General features: G+C 43.2%; 1 protein-coding gene across 20 annotated transcripts in view; it reads left to right on the plus strand.

Moving 5' to 3' along the window:
* ebf3a (EBF transcription factor 3a) overlaps positions 1 to 18863 on the plus strand; it is a 115568-nt gene that overhangs the window by 89405 nt on the left and 7300 nt on the right. For all 20 annotated transcript variants that reach the window (XM_036572055.1, XM_036572068.1, XM_036572074.1 and 17 more), the window contains exon 11: positions 14081 to 14169. In XM_036572055.1, the coding sequence (XP_036427948.1) occupies positions 14081 to 14169 (89 nt within the window). The remainder of the gene's footprint in view (positions 1 to 14080; positions 14170 to 18863) is intronic.

The raw sequence follows: 18863 nt of genomic DNA on the forward strand, positions 1-18863 counted from the left end.
GCTCCTGCTCGTCAGCAGGAGCGTTTAATTACAGCCAGAGATTTTGAGGACTTAGTTAATTATCCCCTTGAATTAAAGAGGGGAGTCACATCCTACACGCCTCAACCCTCTCGTTCTTATTGAACTCCATTTCCCAGAGTACCTTACCTCACTCTGTGGGGTCATAAGAGACAGATCAGACAGATATTGCTGACGGAGACATGCGCAAGACTGGGCACAGTGCAGTTATTATGTCACTTATTAATAGCTTTGTAGTTAAACACAGCTTTAGCAAGTTAGTCACCAGTTTAGAGGCAACTGGGTTTCACCATCAAAGCAGTATTTATTAATGAATGTGTTTAAACACAGGGCATTATCAACAATAGCATTCATAATTACTGTAATTATGGTTGTTTTCTTTGACCAAAGCTCAGAGGTGCAGTTTGCTTTCATTTGTTTGTTTTATTCCTCAGCCTTCATGTCTCTCTCTCCTTCTCTCTCCTTCTCTCTCATTCGCTCTCTCTCTCTCTCTCTCTCTCTCTCTCTCTCTCTCTCTCTCTCACCCTCTGTATATATTTTTTCCAGTTCTTAAACTCTTGTAAGTGCTATCGATCGGAACAAATTGCCTGTGCTTGTAATTAGTTCATAAACAGCCGCTTTGAACTGAGAATGCTAGGAGGTCTTGGTAGTATTCTGTGTGTGTGCCTTTGTGTGTGTCTGCATGCGTGCGGCTCTGCCGGGCTAAATGGAGTAATGGCCTGCTTAACAAAAGGAATTAGAGAAAATGAATGTAAACAGTGCAGTAGAGATGCTTTACTGCCGCGTGCGAGGGATCTTTTTCATGTTGACCGCCTTCCCCTATCTGAGGAGTCACACCCTCTCTCTCAAGCTGATGCATTATCACCAATTACAGGCAAAGCAGAGGTCTCTTCTATGGGGGTGTTATGGAGCCAAATATAACTCCCTCATTACACACACACGCACAAACACAGCTAGCATTCCTTTGGTACTTAACCATTCTGAATCATTTTACTAATGATGCAATCTGCTACCATGGTGGTCAAAGGAAACGTAGTAACACTGTAGTGGCAGTAGAGTCGCTGCAGTGTGAATGGCAGCAGTCTCCACTGTGTTAGTGGCAGCAGAATTCCCTTGATGTTAATGGCAGCAGTGCCTTCATACAGTTAGTGGCTGTAGAGTCTTGATAGTGTGAGCAGCAGTCGAGTTTTCATAGTGTTAGTGACAGCAGAGTTTACATTGTGTTAGTGGCAGTAGAGCCTCCATAAGGTCATTGGAACTAGAGAGTCTCTACAGATTTAGTGGCAGCAGAGCCTCCCTAGAGTTAGGGGAAACATAGTCTCCAGCATGGGTGGCTGCAGAGTTTATATAATGTTCGTGGCAGTAGGCAGTCCATAGTTTCCATAGTTTAAATGGCAGTAGAATGTCTTCATAGTATTATTAGCTCCATTATGTTGGTAGCAGCACAGTCCATACAATTAATGGCAGTAAAGAGTCTTCACATTGATAGTAGCTTTATAGTCTGTCAGCAGAGTGGCATCAGTGTTTTATAGTATTAGTGGCAGTAGAGAGTTCCGTGTTAGTTGGTCCATATATATAGTGCTATAGTTTTAGTGGCAAAAGACTCTAGTACTAATGCTTGTAGATTCACTGTAATATTAGTGGCAGCAGAAATTCCATATTCTTAGTGGCAACAGAGTATCCATAGTGTTAATGGCAGCAGAATCTCCATAGTATCAGTGGCAGTAGAGAGTCTCTGTAGTGTTAGCACTGATGCCAGAGGTGGCAGAAAGGTCCTCAGCACTCACTCATGCACCAGCTGGGTGACCGGGAACGATGTGCTACTTTAAGAGTCGATAATTCTTCTCCATCATGGCTAGCACAAGCCGGCTGTCTCAGAGGTCAACGTTCCTTAAACAAATGACTCTGCACTGGCTAGAAAAGCCAGCCAGAGTCCTCCCTCTCTCAGTGCCACTTCTTACAGGGCAGCAGGGTCAACAGTGAAATTATACACTCCGCATACTCGGCCATTGCAGGCAAGGCAGAGCACAATAAAAGTGGGATATGATGCGGTGTTGGAGTGGACCGTAAGGTTACACAAACACTGAGAGAGTGTGTAAGCGCTTTATGAGCTGCGAGTCCCTCGCCTAAAACAGAGTGTCATTTAATACCGGTCATCCATGGATGCAGGGCCAGTGTGTGTGTGTGTGTGTGTGTGTGTGCGAGAGAGGGTGAGTTAGTGTTTCTGAGCATGTGTGTGTAAGGTTATTTACAGCTCCAGGCTCTTACTGGTTGTGGCGTTTTATTGGCTTTGCTGCCTCTTGCTCCTCTTCAGTCTTTTCCTTTGTATCCTTTTAAGATCTCCATGTTCTTGCAGATTTTTTCCTCGCTGTTTTAACCTTGTTTGTTTGTACTGCCGCGCCTTTCGTTAGCACAAGGCCACTTGTGCGCCGTCTGATACCTGTATCGGTTATCCATTGATCAGGCCTGGCGTAGAACAGCCTGTCAGGAGGGTCTATAAAAAAAATCAAAGCGGGACAGACGTGTTTGTCCTTCTGCCAATAGCAGTCATTCCAAGAAGCCCTCTCAAGCTGATCAGGCAATTCTGAAAGCCTCGTCCAGATGTTCCCTTTAAGCTCCTCTATTGGATTTGACAGACGCATGTTCACTGTTCTTTTTCCTTTTATTTTTTACCACTCTTTTTTTTTTTGCCGGACTTAGCCATGCAAGGGACTTAAAAAGGTAAACAGAAGCAAGTAGCCACAGTTTGTGTGCGGGAATGTATTTAGTTTTCCTTTTTTTATAATAAAATACACATGCTGTCCCTTTCACACTCAACGAAGAAAAAAAGTAGGAAGTAAGTCAGAAAAAAAGAGGAAAGGATTTGGCTGCTGTTGGTATATGAGACTTAAGAGAAGCAGGCCTCCAGAGCGCCCTTACGAACCATTTAGAACAATGACAGCAATCATAAATAAAGCTCAGTGCTGGGCTCTAATTGCATCAAAGCTATTGCTTTCTATTTAGGCATGGTCACCATGAGAGCCTGGCCTCAACGCTCTACTGGAGCTGAGAGAGAGAGAGCGAGAGAGGGAGAGAGAGTGAGATAGAGCGCGCGAGAGAGAGAGAGACGTACCACCGGAGCTATCACCCCTCCGGACTATTTGTCCTAATCAGTGACACCCATTTACCAGAATTGCTTAAAATGAACTATACCTCATACAGAAATCGTACATTTACCAGCCGCCATTCATCACGTGGAAATTGAGGGCCAGTAAACTTTTCCTTTCCTCCGATGGGATTGTAGACATGCATCAAAATGTTAAAAAATGATTGGCGAGGGAGAGCTGTCACACATTTATCAGGGCTGAGGAACATTATTTGCTAATTTCCCAACCTGCTGCGTGACAGGGTGCTTCATCTTTGGACCCACAGTGACCGCCGCGGCCCCTTTCTGTTATTAGTTCAAGTCAAGCGTTTTTTTTTTTTGCCCCCCCTCACTCTCACTCTGCCATTCCTTCTCTCCCTGACCCCCGCTCCCCTCCTTTCGTTTTTTGGCCGCCTCTAACAAGAGCCATTTGTCTATCATGCGCCGGCACCTTCTCCCGATTCCACTCCAGAAGACTTTGACCACGGTCCGCTCTCGCGCTCTCCAAGGGCCTGGCTCTCCTGGCCTGCTGATTGGCCGGTGCCCCTGATAAATCACAAAGTTTCCTCGTCAAGGTGAAGGTATCGACTCGGCTGCGCCAAAACTGACAAAACGCACGGAGGAGGAGACAGCCATTCATCATCCTCCAAAGAGGACAAAGGGGTCGTCTCAAACACTTCACTTTGCAAGCTACTGCCAGAGACTCCAAGTGTTAAAGATGCCCCGACCAGGGCCTGGCACGAGCACACATACGCACACACGCACACTGGCACCAAACCCAGTCCTTCATTAGACTAATTACTGACATTTAAAAGCTATTAACCCCAGACATAGGCATTTAGAACAGAACGCAGTGGCTCTGTCTAACTTTTCCACTGCTGGAGAGCCGACCCTTTTCTCCATTGCTCTGGGGCAGGGATCTGATACAGAGGAAAGGCTTGGTCCATAGGGCAGGAAAGCAAGGCAAGTAGGTGAGTTTCTGTAGATGCTGTAGCAGTCTTGGAGGGAGGTGACATCACAAAGAGAGTGGAGAGAGAGAGAGAGAGAGTAGTGGAGCCTGGCGGTAAACAAATGCTTTAAACAGCGGCACATGAAACGGCTATCGCTGAAAGATCAGTGGTGCGATATGGAAGGAGGCCATCAGTGCATCATCTTCTCTCTCCACCCACCGCCAACGGCTTCACACTGAATCAGATAGAACTGTCTCTCTCTCGCTCTTGTGCACACATGCACACGCATGGGTTGTTTATTTAGATCGATAATGTAAAATAAATTATAAAAATATCAAATTTTGTCCATTAGTCGTGCATAAGCAAGAAGCCATGTTGGCTCATTCTTTTAAATACCAAGCATCAGGCAGTACTGATACACATCAGCTTTACAATGTGCCATTTTTAGTTGAAGCACTTCACTTAAGCATCTAAAAGATGTACAGTGGTGACATATCTAAAGAAATAATCAAACGTTATAGTCTAGAGATCCAATCAGAATTGTCTCCACCCACACACTTCTTACATTTCTCAGCTTCCTTGCTTTTCTCCCTCTCATTGGTAAGCTGTCGTATTTTTTGACCCCCAACACTTTTCAGATGGATTTATTTGCGATTTTAAGACTTTCCAAAATGTTACCCTTCCAACCACCAGAGCCTAGAATTCCTTTTTTTGTGAACTTTGTGCCAGTGTTGCTGGAAGACCTTCTCTCATTAAAGAACACATTCAGATATAATTGGTTCTGCTGGTTGCTATTTTGGCCAGTGTGAGTTTTTTCTTCTTTTTTTCTTCTTCTGGCTGCTTTAAATAGGTTTGTCCTTACTAAGTCACACACATTAGTCCTGCTCCAGTGGCCAGAGCATTTTTTTCTTTTTTCTGATGGATGACTCGCTCTTTTGTCCCACTCGTTCACACGCATACTCCCATCCTCTTCTCTCTCTTCTCTGGATCTGGGTCCTTATGCTTCTCCATCACAGGCTTTATTTATAGATTAATGCCAAAAGCCATGATATATCGACAGTTGGAGGAAAACACAACTCATCTCGAATGAGTAGGAAAAACGCAGCAATAATTTAACGGACACATTGATTTTTTCACCCTGTCTATGTATTGATCTTCAGTTTACAATATTAATTCTGGCCTGAGATAGGTTGGGTTGATTTGGTACAGGTGGGCTGTTAAAATGTGAATGCCCTGGTTACGTTAGTGGTGTCTATTGTCCACTATCTAAAGACTAAGGGTCGGTAGGAGCATCTTCAAAGCGAAGAAGAGGAAGTAGGCAAGCGAGGCTGAGGTCTAACATGAGGGGGGGACTTTTTTCATTTTTAACCCTCCTTGTTACGGAGATAGACTTGAAATGTAATTTGTGTCAGCAAAATAAAATATGAAGGGACTCATATATGATGTGGAGGAGAGTGGCTTTCCTCCACTGTCGAGGCGCTACGAACGGTCTTCTCTCGCCTTTTCCTTCAGTCCCACTCCAATCATCATGCCTGTATCGGTTCAAAGTTCATGAAATTTCTATGAGCATTGATCTGATGCCATTGATTTTTTTTTCACCCATCCTCCTCCCCCTCCCCCAACCTCTGCAGATCTTTGAAATTTTAATTTCCGGAGCATCTGAATTTCTCGGAGATGAAATAGCTTCCTCGGAGACAGCTGGCAATAAAATGAAGTTAGCACCACGTCGAAGAGACGCTGGCTCTCTGAACTCTGAGAGACTTTTTCTTTTTTCCTCCTCTCTTTTTCGTTCTCTCTCTTCACCCACATTCAAAGCCGTGTAATGGTACAAACCATTCAGCTTAGCTTAGCTCTTACCTTGTAGTTGCCTATTACTCTCACTTTCTAGCTTGGTACGAAGAAGTATTTTCCACATTAACTCTTCGTGTCAGGCAGAAAGACTTGAAAGAGCAATAGTAGCAGTTTCTCTGCAGGCTCTGGAGTGGAATCCACTTGCACTCATTCCTGGAGCCTTTTTCACCTGGCCCACTTTACTCAGTTACCAATCAGCGGGCCATTTAATAAGCCGCTTCTGATATAATCAGTATTGGCGTCTTCCCTCTGGATTGGGGAGGCTAACGTGTAAAGCACTTGTCGGCAAATAACACTTTGTCACCAAAATCACTAACCCCCTCTAGAGGCACAGCTCTGTATTGAGCAATGTGATTGGGCTTGACTTCATTTTTACACATTACGAGTTTTGTTTTCTTCCTTTTTTCTTTCTTTTTTTTCCTCTGTACAACATCCTTGCCATAGACAACACAAGCTGTAGCAGCACCCCTCCTCTCATAGTCCATGTCTCTGTTTAGTTTTGACAGTAACAAATGCCGTGTTGCTTGGCGTAGATTATATTTCTGGGCCCGCTCAATGAAATTATAATTACAGCAGTGGTCTGTTTTTGGGGAGAGGAAACTAACTGTATTATTACCAACGTATGGTAAGAAGGAAAACGAGCCTTATTGAGCCGAAAGCCGAATTGGTTTAGAAAATGAATCCTGCGGCTGCTCAGGATCCTAATGAATCTTTTCCTGTTTTTCTTATGCCAGGGGAGGAATTTTGTAGTAAATTAAAGAAGTGCTTTTTTCACATTCCTTTTTTTTTTTTCCTCCACTGGGCCATAACAACAGCTTTTTGGTGTTAAAAGATGCTTCCCATCTATGTTTTTTTTTCTTCTTCCTCTTGAAAATGGCAATAGTTCTGAAGGAAAAAGAGATAAAGAGAGAAACAGAGAGAAAAAGAGAGGGGAGCGAACATACATTCGTCACCCTCTGTTCTGTCCGGACCCTCCTTATTTCATTCCTGTTTTAAACGGCCTCCCACTTTTCCCTGGAGAAACGTTCCTTCAGAAAAGGACAGTATACCTGAAGTGAAACCCCTCTCGTCCTGCTGCTTTCTCTCCTTTCTTCAATCCCTCTCCTTGATTTGGGTTTCGAAAGGAAAGAAAAGGAAAAAAAGCCTTTAAGTGTGAGTGGTGGGGGTAAGACTTCTTGATGGCGTAGGTGGAGCAGAGATAAGCTCGGAGCAGTTAAGTATAATTAGACAAAGTAATAGCGAGCAACAGCAATAAAGCCACTCATTATCTTGCCCAAAGATATAGCCTTATCATAATAGGCGGTAATGGGGGCGTGGAACGGAACAGGCATCCCAAGCTTGTTCAAAGAAGCAGAATTACACCAACATCGACTTATCAAAGTTGTGCCCTCCATTACTTTCCTTTTTCTGGGGGTCTGCTCACTCCATTCCCGCTGCTGTAAGATCAGAAACCAGCTCTTTCGAAAGATTTTCAAAGAAAATGGAGCTGTTGCTGTTCAGCATGTGGCAGAAGGGGCGGACGTTCAGTCCTCTTGTCTTTTCTCCCTGATTCGAGTGGATTTGCAGGGTTTAAATGCATGAAAAAGAGCTGACAAAGCTTGCATAGTCATCAGAACTAAAAAAAAAAAAGATTCACTCACCTGTCCTCCTGCCACAAATTCACCTTTAATTAGTTCCTACTACACATTCACCATATAGGCAACTCTTTGCTCTGTCAGTGACTCTACTGTGGGTTTGATACTGATCCCCATTAACACTGTAGACATTTTAGATCACATCACCTCACTCACTTTGAGACATATTCTTCATAGATGCTGATTTGACATGTGATTGATGGATGTTCTATTTCTTAAAAATAATAAGCTGAAATATTTTTGCGCAGTCTTTTCTGTAGAGTGCACCGAGCTTTGGTCTTAACTTTGTCACGTCTCTTAACTTCAAGAGCCTGCACTGTCGTAATTCATCATGATTTACGGCAAGTGTGTCACTTTCCCCTGCTGTTATTATGGGATGGCTCTCTTATTCGGAAAGAGAAGCATGTCGGAGATATGTATCTTCTGCCGTATTGCGTGTCAACTGTGAGGAATGACAATGTACAATCTTTGAGAACAAGGTCAAAGTACTCTATCTTCAAACACATGGAGACATATGCTGCTCAGTGCACACACACACACACACACTATAATGTGCATGCACACTCACACATACTACACATTAGAAAGGTGAAAATGAAGCCTGAACCTGAACCCTATTCGCAAGACCCGAACCGACTAGGCCCAAGTCGTAGGCCGCTCTCACATGCTAACAGATGACTGATCTTAGACACAGTTTTGCAGTGCTGTTTCGACGCTAAGCGCTTGAGCTGATTGACAAAAAATAAACAGTACACACGTATCTGAAAGCTGAGCTTTTGCTGTAGCCAACTCCGACTTTACTTGAGCGAAAAAGTACTCTGACACTGACATTTGGTTCGGGCTAGTAGCTGCTGTGTAATGGCTGCATCCACTGTAAATGTTTTGCTTAAGAGGCAATGTGCCAGTCCTCCTACTATCATAGCTCAAAATCCTATCCCAAGCTTTATACTGTTATGTGACCTGTGCGCTTCTTATCTGATGTAACAACCAGGTCATAATGTTTCCACAGTGAAGAGATCCCTGACTCATTTGGAATTTTAAACAGTTCCCACTTAGCGTGCTTTCTATTTATTTCGTTCATGGCGAACACTTAGTAAGACCAACTTTGATGTGCACATACACTGTCAGAAAAACAGGGAGCTGGTACATTTTTGTTTATCAACAATGTAAATGAACCCAAATGTACCCTACACTGTCAGAAATAAAAGTACTGTGCAGGTACATTTTTCATTCATCAAGGTACAAACAATGTAAATGTACCCTAAAAGGTACAACAGTGTTTTTAAGGTCCAGTTGTGTACCTTAAATAAGTTTTTCCTAGTGGAAAAATACATATTTGTATCTTTTTATAACCTAATGTTTTAAAACAGAACAATAAAATAAAAAGCCTGGAGACGAGACGTTGTGTGTGGAGTCAATACAGTTTAGAATTATAGTACAGTTATGTTGCCTGACTAAAGGTACTGGATGTACCCTTGAGGGTACCACCCCCATCGATGTGAGGGGCACAACCATAGTAAAAGTTTAGTACCTAATTTTTGTGTACTAGATCATAGTTAAAAAGTTGAAAATCATCCCTGAACCACTGGGTAGTGAACCTCTGGGTAGTGAACCTCTACAAGAAGTAATACTAAACATGCAGACACCCATACACACACTCTACTGAACATACACTCACACACACATGCTCAGACGCCCCCAGAGCACACACATACACTCACATTCACACACACATGCTCATGCCCCGTCCCCTCCTCCACACTTGAAAAGAAGCCTGTTCTCAGTAACCAAATTGTGCTTAACATTCTCCTCTACAAATGAGGGGTGGAAAACAAAACATCTAAATATGACGAGGCAGATTTGTCATCTGTCAAAGGCAGCGCTCTTCTGTTCTTTCCTCTTTTCCACCAAGCAGAAAAGCATCGCTGCCTCATTAGGAAACACGATTCTTCTGTCTGCAGGAGCTCTGGAAGTCATAAGAGTGCTGGGAGGCTCCATTTGATTTAACATGCTCACTTATCTTCGCTGTCGTCAAAACCTCGTATCTCTGTAATGGTAACTTTATAGGAGAAGGAAAAATCTGTGAACTCTTGTTTCTGTCTTTTAATCTACTCTATTCTTATATTGATATGATTTCTCAATGCTGTTATCGCATTTATTTTCATGTGTAAATAAATTAAAGTCATAGCTTTTACCTTGAATTAACAATTCTTTTTTTTGCCAAATGAAACAAAAAACAGGTGACAAATGAAGATGTAAGCAAAACACATGGCCACTGACAGACGCCAGTCCCCCAATCAGACACAGTCACTTACTCGCAGCCCCCTGAAGCAATGGTGTCCATGGCAATGGCCAGTCCTGCTCTCTCTCTTTTCTCTCTCCCTCTCCCACTCTCTCCCTCTCTTTCTCTCTCTCTCTCTCTCTCATTATCCGTGAGGTCAGTGAGCTGCATTGGAGAAGAAGCGGATAGATCAATACAAATTATCTTTGAGCAAACCCTCGCTGACAGGCTGAATTGCAGCATATGTTTACCCAAAATCAGGCAATTTATCTTAATATCACCAAAGTAATGCGGGACAGGTGAGAGGTCAGCCACTCTCTCCACCTCATAATTACCCGCCTCCAAAACAGGAAAGTGCTATTGATTGGCCGAACCCAGGGCAGGGGGGCTGGCGCAGAGCCAAGGGGGAGGGGTCAGCCTCCGGCCCGATTCAGCTATAGACCACAAATGCTTACCTGAATGTAGAGTGTGTGTATGTGTGAGGCAGAGAGAGATAGAGAGTGGGGTATGAGAATGCTTGCCATGGTTTACACTTCTACACTAGAAGAACAGAGAGAAAGAAAGAAAGAAAGAAAGAAAGAAAGAAAGAAAGAAAGAAAGAAGAGATGGAGGAGGGTGTGAATCTGTCTGCTTTAAGCTAGTATTACTCAGTCTATCTATCTATCTATCTATCTATCTATCTATCTATCTATCTAAGGTCCTCATAAAAGCTTACTAATTTACTGTCTTCTGTTTTTACTTGATTGTTCATTGTTTTTCTCTAATCCAAAACACATATTCACCTCAGCTGTTATTCATATTGCATTATGGGCCACAGTGATGTCTGCTGGCTCCATGTGTGTGTGCTGCAGTGTGCAGGTGGCGAGGGCTGTGTGTTAATGAAGGATTCTGTGACCTCCTCTGTGTCATTAGCATCAGATCAATAAGTGATGAGCATTTGTTTCCATCAGAATGCATCTATTAAACTGCAGCCACTGTCACAATCAAACGCTCATACTGAGTGCGTGTATGTGTGTGCATATGTAATACAAACCTGCTCACTGTGTGTGCACCTGTAATTGCAGTTTGGACACTGCCACACACTCACATACACAAACATTGCACCGTCACTCTGATATGAAAGCCCTGTCCTCAATTACTGGGAATAAAATCTTGTTGTGTTTAACTATATCTAACAGAGCATCTTGCTAGTCATCTATACTGAGAATTTGACCAGAGGAGTTACATAATGAGCATGTGTCAGCATGTAGAATCAGCACTTTCTGCGTGCCACCATGTTTCCTATCACTGTATTAAAGATGCAGAAGACTAATATATAATTAGGTCACTTTTTTACATATTCAAAAAATGCAGCACTGATAATTCACGATTTTCATGTAGAAGTTTAGATTAAACGCTGTACTTTTCACCACAACAGAGACAATTTGCCTAGCACTTTTGATCTTTCATGTGTAGGAGAAAGGAAGAAGAAGGAGAAGAACAAGGTAACAATTAAGGAATGCAGGAGGACACAGAGTGAGAGAGAGAGACACTGAGAGAGTTACATCCTTGTGAGAAGTCGTGTCATGTAAAATCAATATGGCCGATCAATGCTTTATTAACAAGGCAGCATCTTATTTCACATTGCTATGCTGCACTTTGTCTTCAGCCATGCATGATGGCCCGTCAAATAGCATCACGCCTGTCAGGCTGGCAGTCACAGGGTGACACTCGCACACGCTGCTCTTACACTCGCCAAACACAGCTCCCGCGAATATCGATCACGAGCCCCCGCACTTAGACGTAATTGTGCCACTTCATCATAAAGTCGACCAATTATTTTGAGGAAGTTCTTGTCTCTTTCAGTTTCAGCCGCTCTCCGCCTGTCACAGGGCCGCTATAATATACTCATTTACTCAGCGTACTAGGCAGAGCTGATCACTATATAGCACACAGAGTTATGAATGGTAAAGCAGGTAAAAAAGCAGGTTTGTGGAATTTCCCTGTTACTCCAAATGTAGCTCATCAGCCAAGACATGGTTGGAGTTTTACACTGGAGCTATGAGGCTTGTGTAGGTAACAAGTAATGAAAACTGTCCACCAATCTGCAACATGCAAATAGATGAACTGACAAATTTCAGGCTTCAAATTACTATTACATTCTTAAATATAAAAGTGCTGGAAAGGTTTCTCATGCTAGAGAAGAAACGAAGAGTCCTTTGAATAGATAATTCTTTCGAGAAATGTGATGTGTGAGTGTGAAGAACATTTTTAAAGTTTAAAGAATCTCTACATCAGTGGTCATCAACTCCAGGCCCAGAGATCTAGCTTCCTGTGGAGTCAAGCTCCAACTAAAGTCTGCCACACCCGCTCCAGCTAATAATCTTCTTCCGAAGTTCTTGATTGGCTGGATCAGACGCAGTAGTGTTTGGTAAGCAGGAGGCAGTGTTTTAGTTACAGGTTGGACGTAAACTCTGCAGATGGTCTCCAACACCAGGGTTGGTGACCACTGCTTTATGTATTGTAAAAGGAAGGAAGAACCTTTACATCATGTGAAGGTTCTTTATACCTTTAAACTGTTCTCCACACTCATGAATCTCAATAGTGTGCAATAGTAGTTTTAAGGTCCAGTTGTGTACCTTAAATAACTTTTTCCCAGTGGAAAAGTACATATTTGTACCTTTTATATTCATAACCTAATGTTTTAAAACAGAACAATAAAATATAATTTCAATTGATTATGGTACAATTGTGTTCCCTGAGTAAAAGTACTGAGATGTACCCTTGAGGGTACCACCCAAGTGACAAGAGGGGTACTGCCCCAGTGACAGTTTCACACCTTTTTTTTCTGAGAGTGCATGCAGTATAGCGTCAGAATCATATAAGCACTTCTATTTCAGATTTCATGATTTAGTCACACGGTTTGCATGATGCTTCTTCTCTTTGCCTAACCATTCTCTATTATTTATCTATTTTTCATCTACACTAGCTGTGTACCAGTGCAAGGCTAAAGAAGCAAACTTTGGACACCTTCTCGGCTACATTTGAGATATCGCTTAAACAAACCCTTAGGCCTGTTGAACTGCAGGACTGCATTGTTGGCTGTATTTGACAGTGATATCTACATTTATTGCCAGTAATACTTCAGTCTGCTCAGGCTACACATTCATCCAGTGCAAGTCTTTTTTTCTTCTTCTTGTTCCATTTTCTCTGTCTCTATCTCCTTCCATTCTTTCTTTCAGCGGAGGAGGGCTGTAATAGACCTCCGCCAGTTCCTCTAAAGCTTGTTAAACACAATGTGTGCAGTCGCAGCGAGTTGAGATTATGATTCATGCACTTGTATATGGAGCGGCGCTGGCCTTCTGATTTATAACCCGTGCCGTTCATACTCAAAATTACAATTTCAGAAGGGGGCGGTGCACGTATGTGGGTGTATGTGAGTATGAGAAGGAAAAGAGAGAAGGAAAGGAAGAGAGAGAGAGAGAGAAAGTAAGAGAGAGAGAGAGAGAGAGAGAGAGAGAGAGAAAAGATTAATTACTATTTGTGGCCAGCAATTTCATGAGGCCGGCCCAACACAGCTGTGGAATGATGGCGCCCTACATCAGTTTGTAGTCAGCCATTCACAGATTATTAAAGCTTTGTAAGATGAAGTGCTCCTCCTGCCTGGTTTGCACTGGAGCAGTATGGAGGAGAGGGAAAGAGAGAGAAAAGGAGAGAGAGAGGGGGATAAATCTGAGGGGGCAATAGCCAGACATATGTCATCATCGGCCGTTTGCCATAAATCCAGCAAACGGTACAGGAGGAAGGAACTGATGCAGACTTCAGAGCACTGACAACCGTGATTGCTGCATGTGTGTGTTTACGTGTGTGTATTTGTGTGTGTGTGTTACCATTGCACTCTCACATGCCCTCATTCATAATGTATCCACTAAGCTCTCAAAATTTATTTGATCAATTACAGCCAGTTTGCCTTAAAAAAGAGTGGAAAACAAAAAAAAATGCCTCCAACACTGAGTTGTATCGTGTTGCTTGTGTGAATATTGTGCACAGTAAAACAAAATGATGTTATCGCTCTTTATTCAAATGCCGACACGTCTGCTCACATTTGATGTGTGCATAGATTTTGATGAATAAACGCAATAACGTTTGTGTTAGACTGCAGTTCAGCGTGAACAAAATGTGTCATAAAGCTGTGGCGAGACTAACGGATGGCGCTTCTTGTTTGTGTGTTTTTGCGGTTTAGCTTTGAACGAGCCCACTATTGACTACGGCTTCCAGAGACTGCAGAAGGTCATCCCCAGACATCCAGGTGACCCGGAGAGGTTGCCAAAGGTCAGTATCCGCTTTGAGAGTGTGAGTAAGAGAGTGAGAGAGTGAGTAAGAGAGAGAGAGAGAGAGAGAGCTATTTATCATAGAAATGTCAAAAAGGGAAACAATGCAATCTCTTTCGGTAAGTCATCGCTATTCAATCACTCAGACGCCGAAACACACACAAACACACGCACACTCAGCAGGCAGTGTGTTTGGATTCGGCGAGAACGGCGCAAAAAACTTTCAACGTGGCGAAATAGTTCAATTAAGCATTTTTCCACTCCAGTAAGCAGTGGCGATTGTAATCGGAGCGGAGCCCTCTTTCTGATGTGTGATTATTTTCCTCTTGTTTTCCTTTCATTTTCCAAAGCTAGATCCACTTTAATCTTTTGTTTACAAAGCTTTTCCGTTATAAGTCCTTGTCTTAGCGGGTTAATAAATGAGGTCCACACTCACGTTAATATCAGCAGCAGGCTCTCAGTGAGTCAAAATGTGGTGCGTTTTTTCTTTTCTCGTCTTTTTTTCAAATTTGATTCCCACAATCCGAGTGGTTTGCCTGCTTTTGCTCCCATGTGGGTGACACATATCACCATCCCCTTGTTTTTGATGTGGGACATAAAAGAAAAAGCCACGCTTATCATTGCTCTTTTCTTCTTTGTTCACAACTCTTTGATTCCCTAATTTTTTTTATTCTTTATATATAGATTTTTTTTATTCCCCTCATTTGGCTTTGATATGATCTATGACTCGTGCCTGGGCTAATAGAAAACACTTTAATTTCCCATCTGAGACGGGCGAGGAGCCCAGGGCTTTTTCTTAATAACACGTTGAGAGATTATTTTGTACTCAGTTCGTGGGTGCTGACCACCGGCGAGCTCTAATAACAGATATCATACAAATATCTATTAAAGCCCAGCATGGGAGCGGCCGCTATCATTAACCAGAGCCCGGCCAACTCTGAGCTCCGGCCCGGGCGTCCTGTGGACTCGCACCAAACTGGGAATCCCTCAGCAGAGCCGCGGCCTGCACCACATGATGTGTTTCAATTACACTTGGCTTTCTCTCTCTGTGGAGAGCAATATCTGGACAGGAAATCTCGTTCCAGTAAATGCTTTAAACTATCCATTACCAATAAAGCAGCAGAACCAGGCCCAGCCTTTTTTCCCCTGCACTGTGTCCAGACCTTTTGTTCCAAATACCATTGTGTTCTTGCCTTTGCTGGGCTTCAAAACCACACTCACATCTCCATTAAGCCTCAGCTGAAAACAAAAGCATCCAAAACAGTTGTTGTGGAAATGCAGGCTCTAGAAAAGAGGTAAAGGCACAAAAGCATGATGGTGAGGGGTGAAGGGGGAGGGGGTGGTGGAGGTCGCTTTTTCTAATTCAGGTAAACCTTCAACACCAGGGGCCTTCGCGGCGAGCCGATTGCCAAAGAGAGATGGATTCTAGCAGTTCCAATAAACAACATAAATATTTGATTTTGGGCTTTTAATGGACCCAAATGTGGAGTTCAGCGGCATGTAAATGAAAGTGCCAAGTGATTTATCATAGTTACGGCAGCCGTCTGCTCCAGGCGGCGAAACCCGCCGGGTCACAGCCGGCTCTGCGCAAAGCAGCAATTGACCCTTACACGGATTCTCAATGAGAGTGTGCGAGGGAGTGTGCGTGCGAGGGTGCGGCGGCATTAGGGTCCAGACAGGCCTGGGTAATAAGGAGGGAGGAATGTAAAGCGCGTGTTCGCAATAAGGTGAAGGCGTCACAGTCCTGTTCTCTCTGCCACTTCAGCATAGAGTTGATAATACTAACCTGATATTGATTTCCACTGTGCCTCCCGCAACCCTCCCCCCTCCCCTAAACTCCTCCTCCCTCCTGTTCTAGGGAATCTGCAATGGCTATGGTTTGATGGGTAATTGTAGTTGGGACAGAAAACCAATATGGCGAACGTGTATTGCTTTTGACGTACACTAATAACGTGCCGGCTACATATGTAAGCTCTTAGCGAGAACACGACCGAATTGAAGTTTACCTCCCTAATTTTAGATAACATCAAAATTTGCACACTCAATCCAGGCTGAGGGGCATCAAGCGAACGCATTTATATACAAAGATAGGGCAAGAGAATAAAGGCAATATCAGGAGTCAGTCATGTGATGAAGGAGGAGATTGCTAAAGGGACCTTCCAGTCCGCTCTCTTTATTCTCTCCAATTGGAAAACAGTGTCGTCCATTATCCTCCGTACAAAACAGAGGAATGGGAATCTGATTAGATGCTATACATTCGCTTATGCTTGATCAAATGATCTTTATTGCCATCATATAGAAGTAACCTGCCCGTTTTACTGGTGAATTAATCACTCCCTTTCCTCTTTCTCCATTCCTCTCCCCCTCCGTTTCAACCTGGCAAACACAAATCTATTCCGCTTCCTTCTCAATCTAATATACAAGAAAATTTATTAGAAATGCATTCATGTCGAGCAATTACCCATGCATTAAAATTCATCTTCTTTCTCTCAGCTTTTTGAAGTAGCTACATCTATTGGGCCCCCACACTCTTCAATGTATTCATAACCTGAGGCTAGAACTAACAGAATAATTGCTTTACAGTTTAGAATGACATTAGCACCTCCAGCCAGCTCACCTCGCCTGGGTTTCTGCTGCTGATATAGTGCATGTGCCCCACTCCAGATATTGAGAGGTTGATAATAATAATAATAATAATATGAGCCCCCCGTTTTTAAACGGTTCACGTCCACGGGCAGAACAGTTGAACACTTGTAATAATAACGCCCCACATTTGTCATGAAAGCAAGCTCGGGGATCGCTTTTGAGCTTTAATAGTTTCCGTTTAACCTGGAGTCTCTTACATCTCGGCGAAGAAGAGAGAGAGAGGGGGGAAAAAAGAAAGAGAGAGAGGAGTCAATTACACTTAGCGTAGCTGCGCTTCGAAATTTACATTGAAATGCTTCTCAAACACCATTCACCGCTAATCATATTCCCAGCATGAGGCCGGCTGAGCTGAGAGGGGGCCACGTTCAGAACAAAACAAACTCATCGAGCCTCCGATGATTGGGCCCCTGCTCTCGCTTCGCACTTCAGCACCAGCCGCTAAATCCGCTTCATTAGTAGAGACACCTCGTGGCAAATGACAGATTAAAGTGGAGAGGAGAACGTGATTTCCTTAAACTATCCTTATGTCTCCTCCACCCGGGCGCCATATGGACGAGGAGTTCGAGAGAGGCTCGCCCAGACGGGCTTTTTTTCCGTCTTGGCGGACGCGGCGCCCGTCTTAATTGTAGTAATCGTCGGGTAAAATTGGGAGACGTGTAAGGAGCCTCGCGATATGACGGGTGGAGATGATGAGTAATTATTAGCAGCGCTGAAAAACACTTTATCTCGCTCCAAAGCAGGGAGAGAAAAAGAGAAAGAGAGAGAGAGAGAGCGTGCCGGAGCCGGCTGATGGGACGGGATTAAGACAGCTGGGCCTTTCATTGATTGTACCTGCCGCGTGACAAGTGTAATTCTTTATTTGTATGCAAACTAGATGCATGCAACATGAAGCAGAGACACCAATTTCTGAGGTAAATGCCCATTTTAAGAGCCACTCATCCGCTCCCTCTCAGGATTAGAGTGCGTCTCTATAAAACGTATGGCGTGCACACCGGGGCCCCCGACTTCTGCGATTAATCTTAATAAATACAGATCCAAGATGGCGGCCGGGCCTGCGAATGAAGCAGCCAGCCAGGCGTGCGGAGGGAAAAAAGTGAGTGCGCCGGCAAGGGCAAGAGCTGAGGTTGGGACTCCACTATCAGCACAGTTTTCACTGTGGGTTTTACCACAAATCACGTACCAGAAGGCGTCAAAAGAGAAAAGACTCCAACTTGAACAATCTCAAGGGCTTCTACGGGTAACCTCAATCTAAAAAGACCAAAATATCTCTCTGCCTGATTGACTCCAGTCTTATAAAACCGGACACTAGACTGAACTGACCTTTGGCTCTTCTATTTTAGATACCATCACAATTTGATATGTGCAAAGTTAAACAAAGATCCGCTTTCATTTCAAAACTTCACAACTCGTAACATCTTTTTCTGATTTTTTTCTGGCCTTTCGAAAATGTCTGCTCCCCTTTACATTGCCTGAACGAAGTGTATGGGCCAACAGAAACGTTACATTAATGTCATTGCTTTCCAAAAACACATATCTCAAAAAAAGTAACTTTAGAGGAGAAGGCAAAAATGTTCTTAACTTTGAATGTGAGTTAAGGTAAAGAAGTTTCATTTCATGCAATTATGGAGCATTTTTGTTGGTCCATTCATGAAATTTCACACAATATAACATGGAAAGCTGCCATGCTCCAATGACCTATAAGAATAAAAATCAACAAAAATGGAGATATGTTTTGTTTTTGCTTTTGTTGTTTTGGCAATATACTTCAACTGGTAACACTATCTAGAGCTCTGCTACATTACATTGAGGTACCAACGGCATAAACATGTAATGGACTAATGTTGTCATGAGCTGTCCACAACAGTGTCATATTTACCCTTGCTGTTAAATGTCATGAATGTTTTAATGTTTGAGGATGGCTACCTACTGTAGACTTAGTAGGTGACATGATCTGTTATGCCATGAAACATTAATTACCGATAATGGTGACATGACACTATTATATAACTGAACGAAAACTCATGACAGCACATGTTTGCTATGACAAGC

Source organism: Colossoma macropomum, unplaced genomic scaffold (assembly GCF_904425465.1).
Source record: "Colossoma macropomum unplaced genomic scaffold, Colossoma_macropomum, whole genome shotgun sequence".
Classification (NCBI taxonomy): domain Eukaryota; kingdom Metazoa; phylum Chordata; class Actinopteri; order Characiformes; family Serrasalmidae; genus Colossoma; species Colossoma macropomum.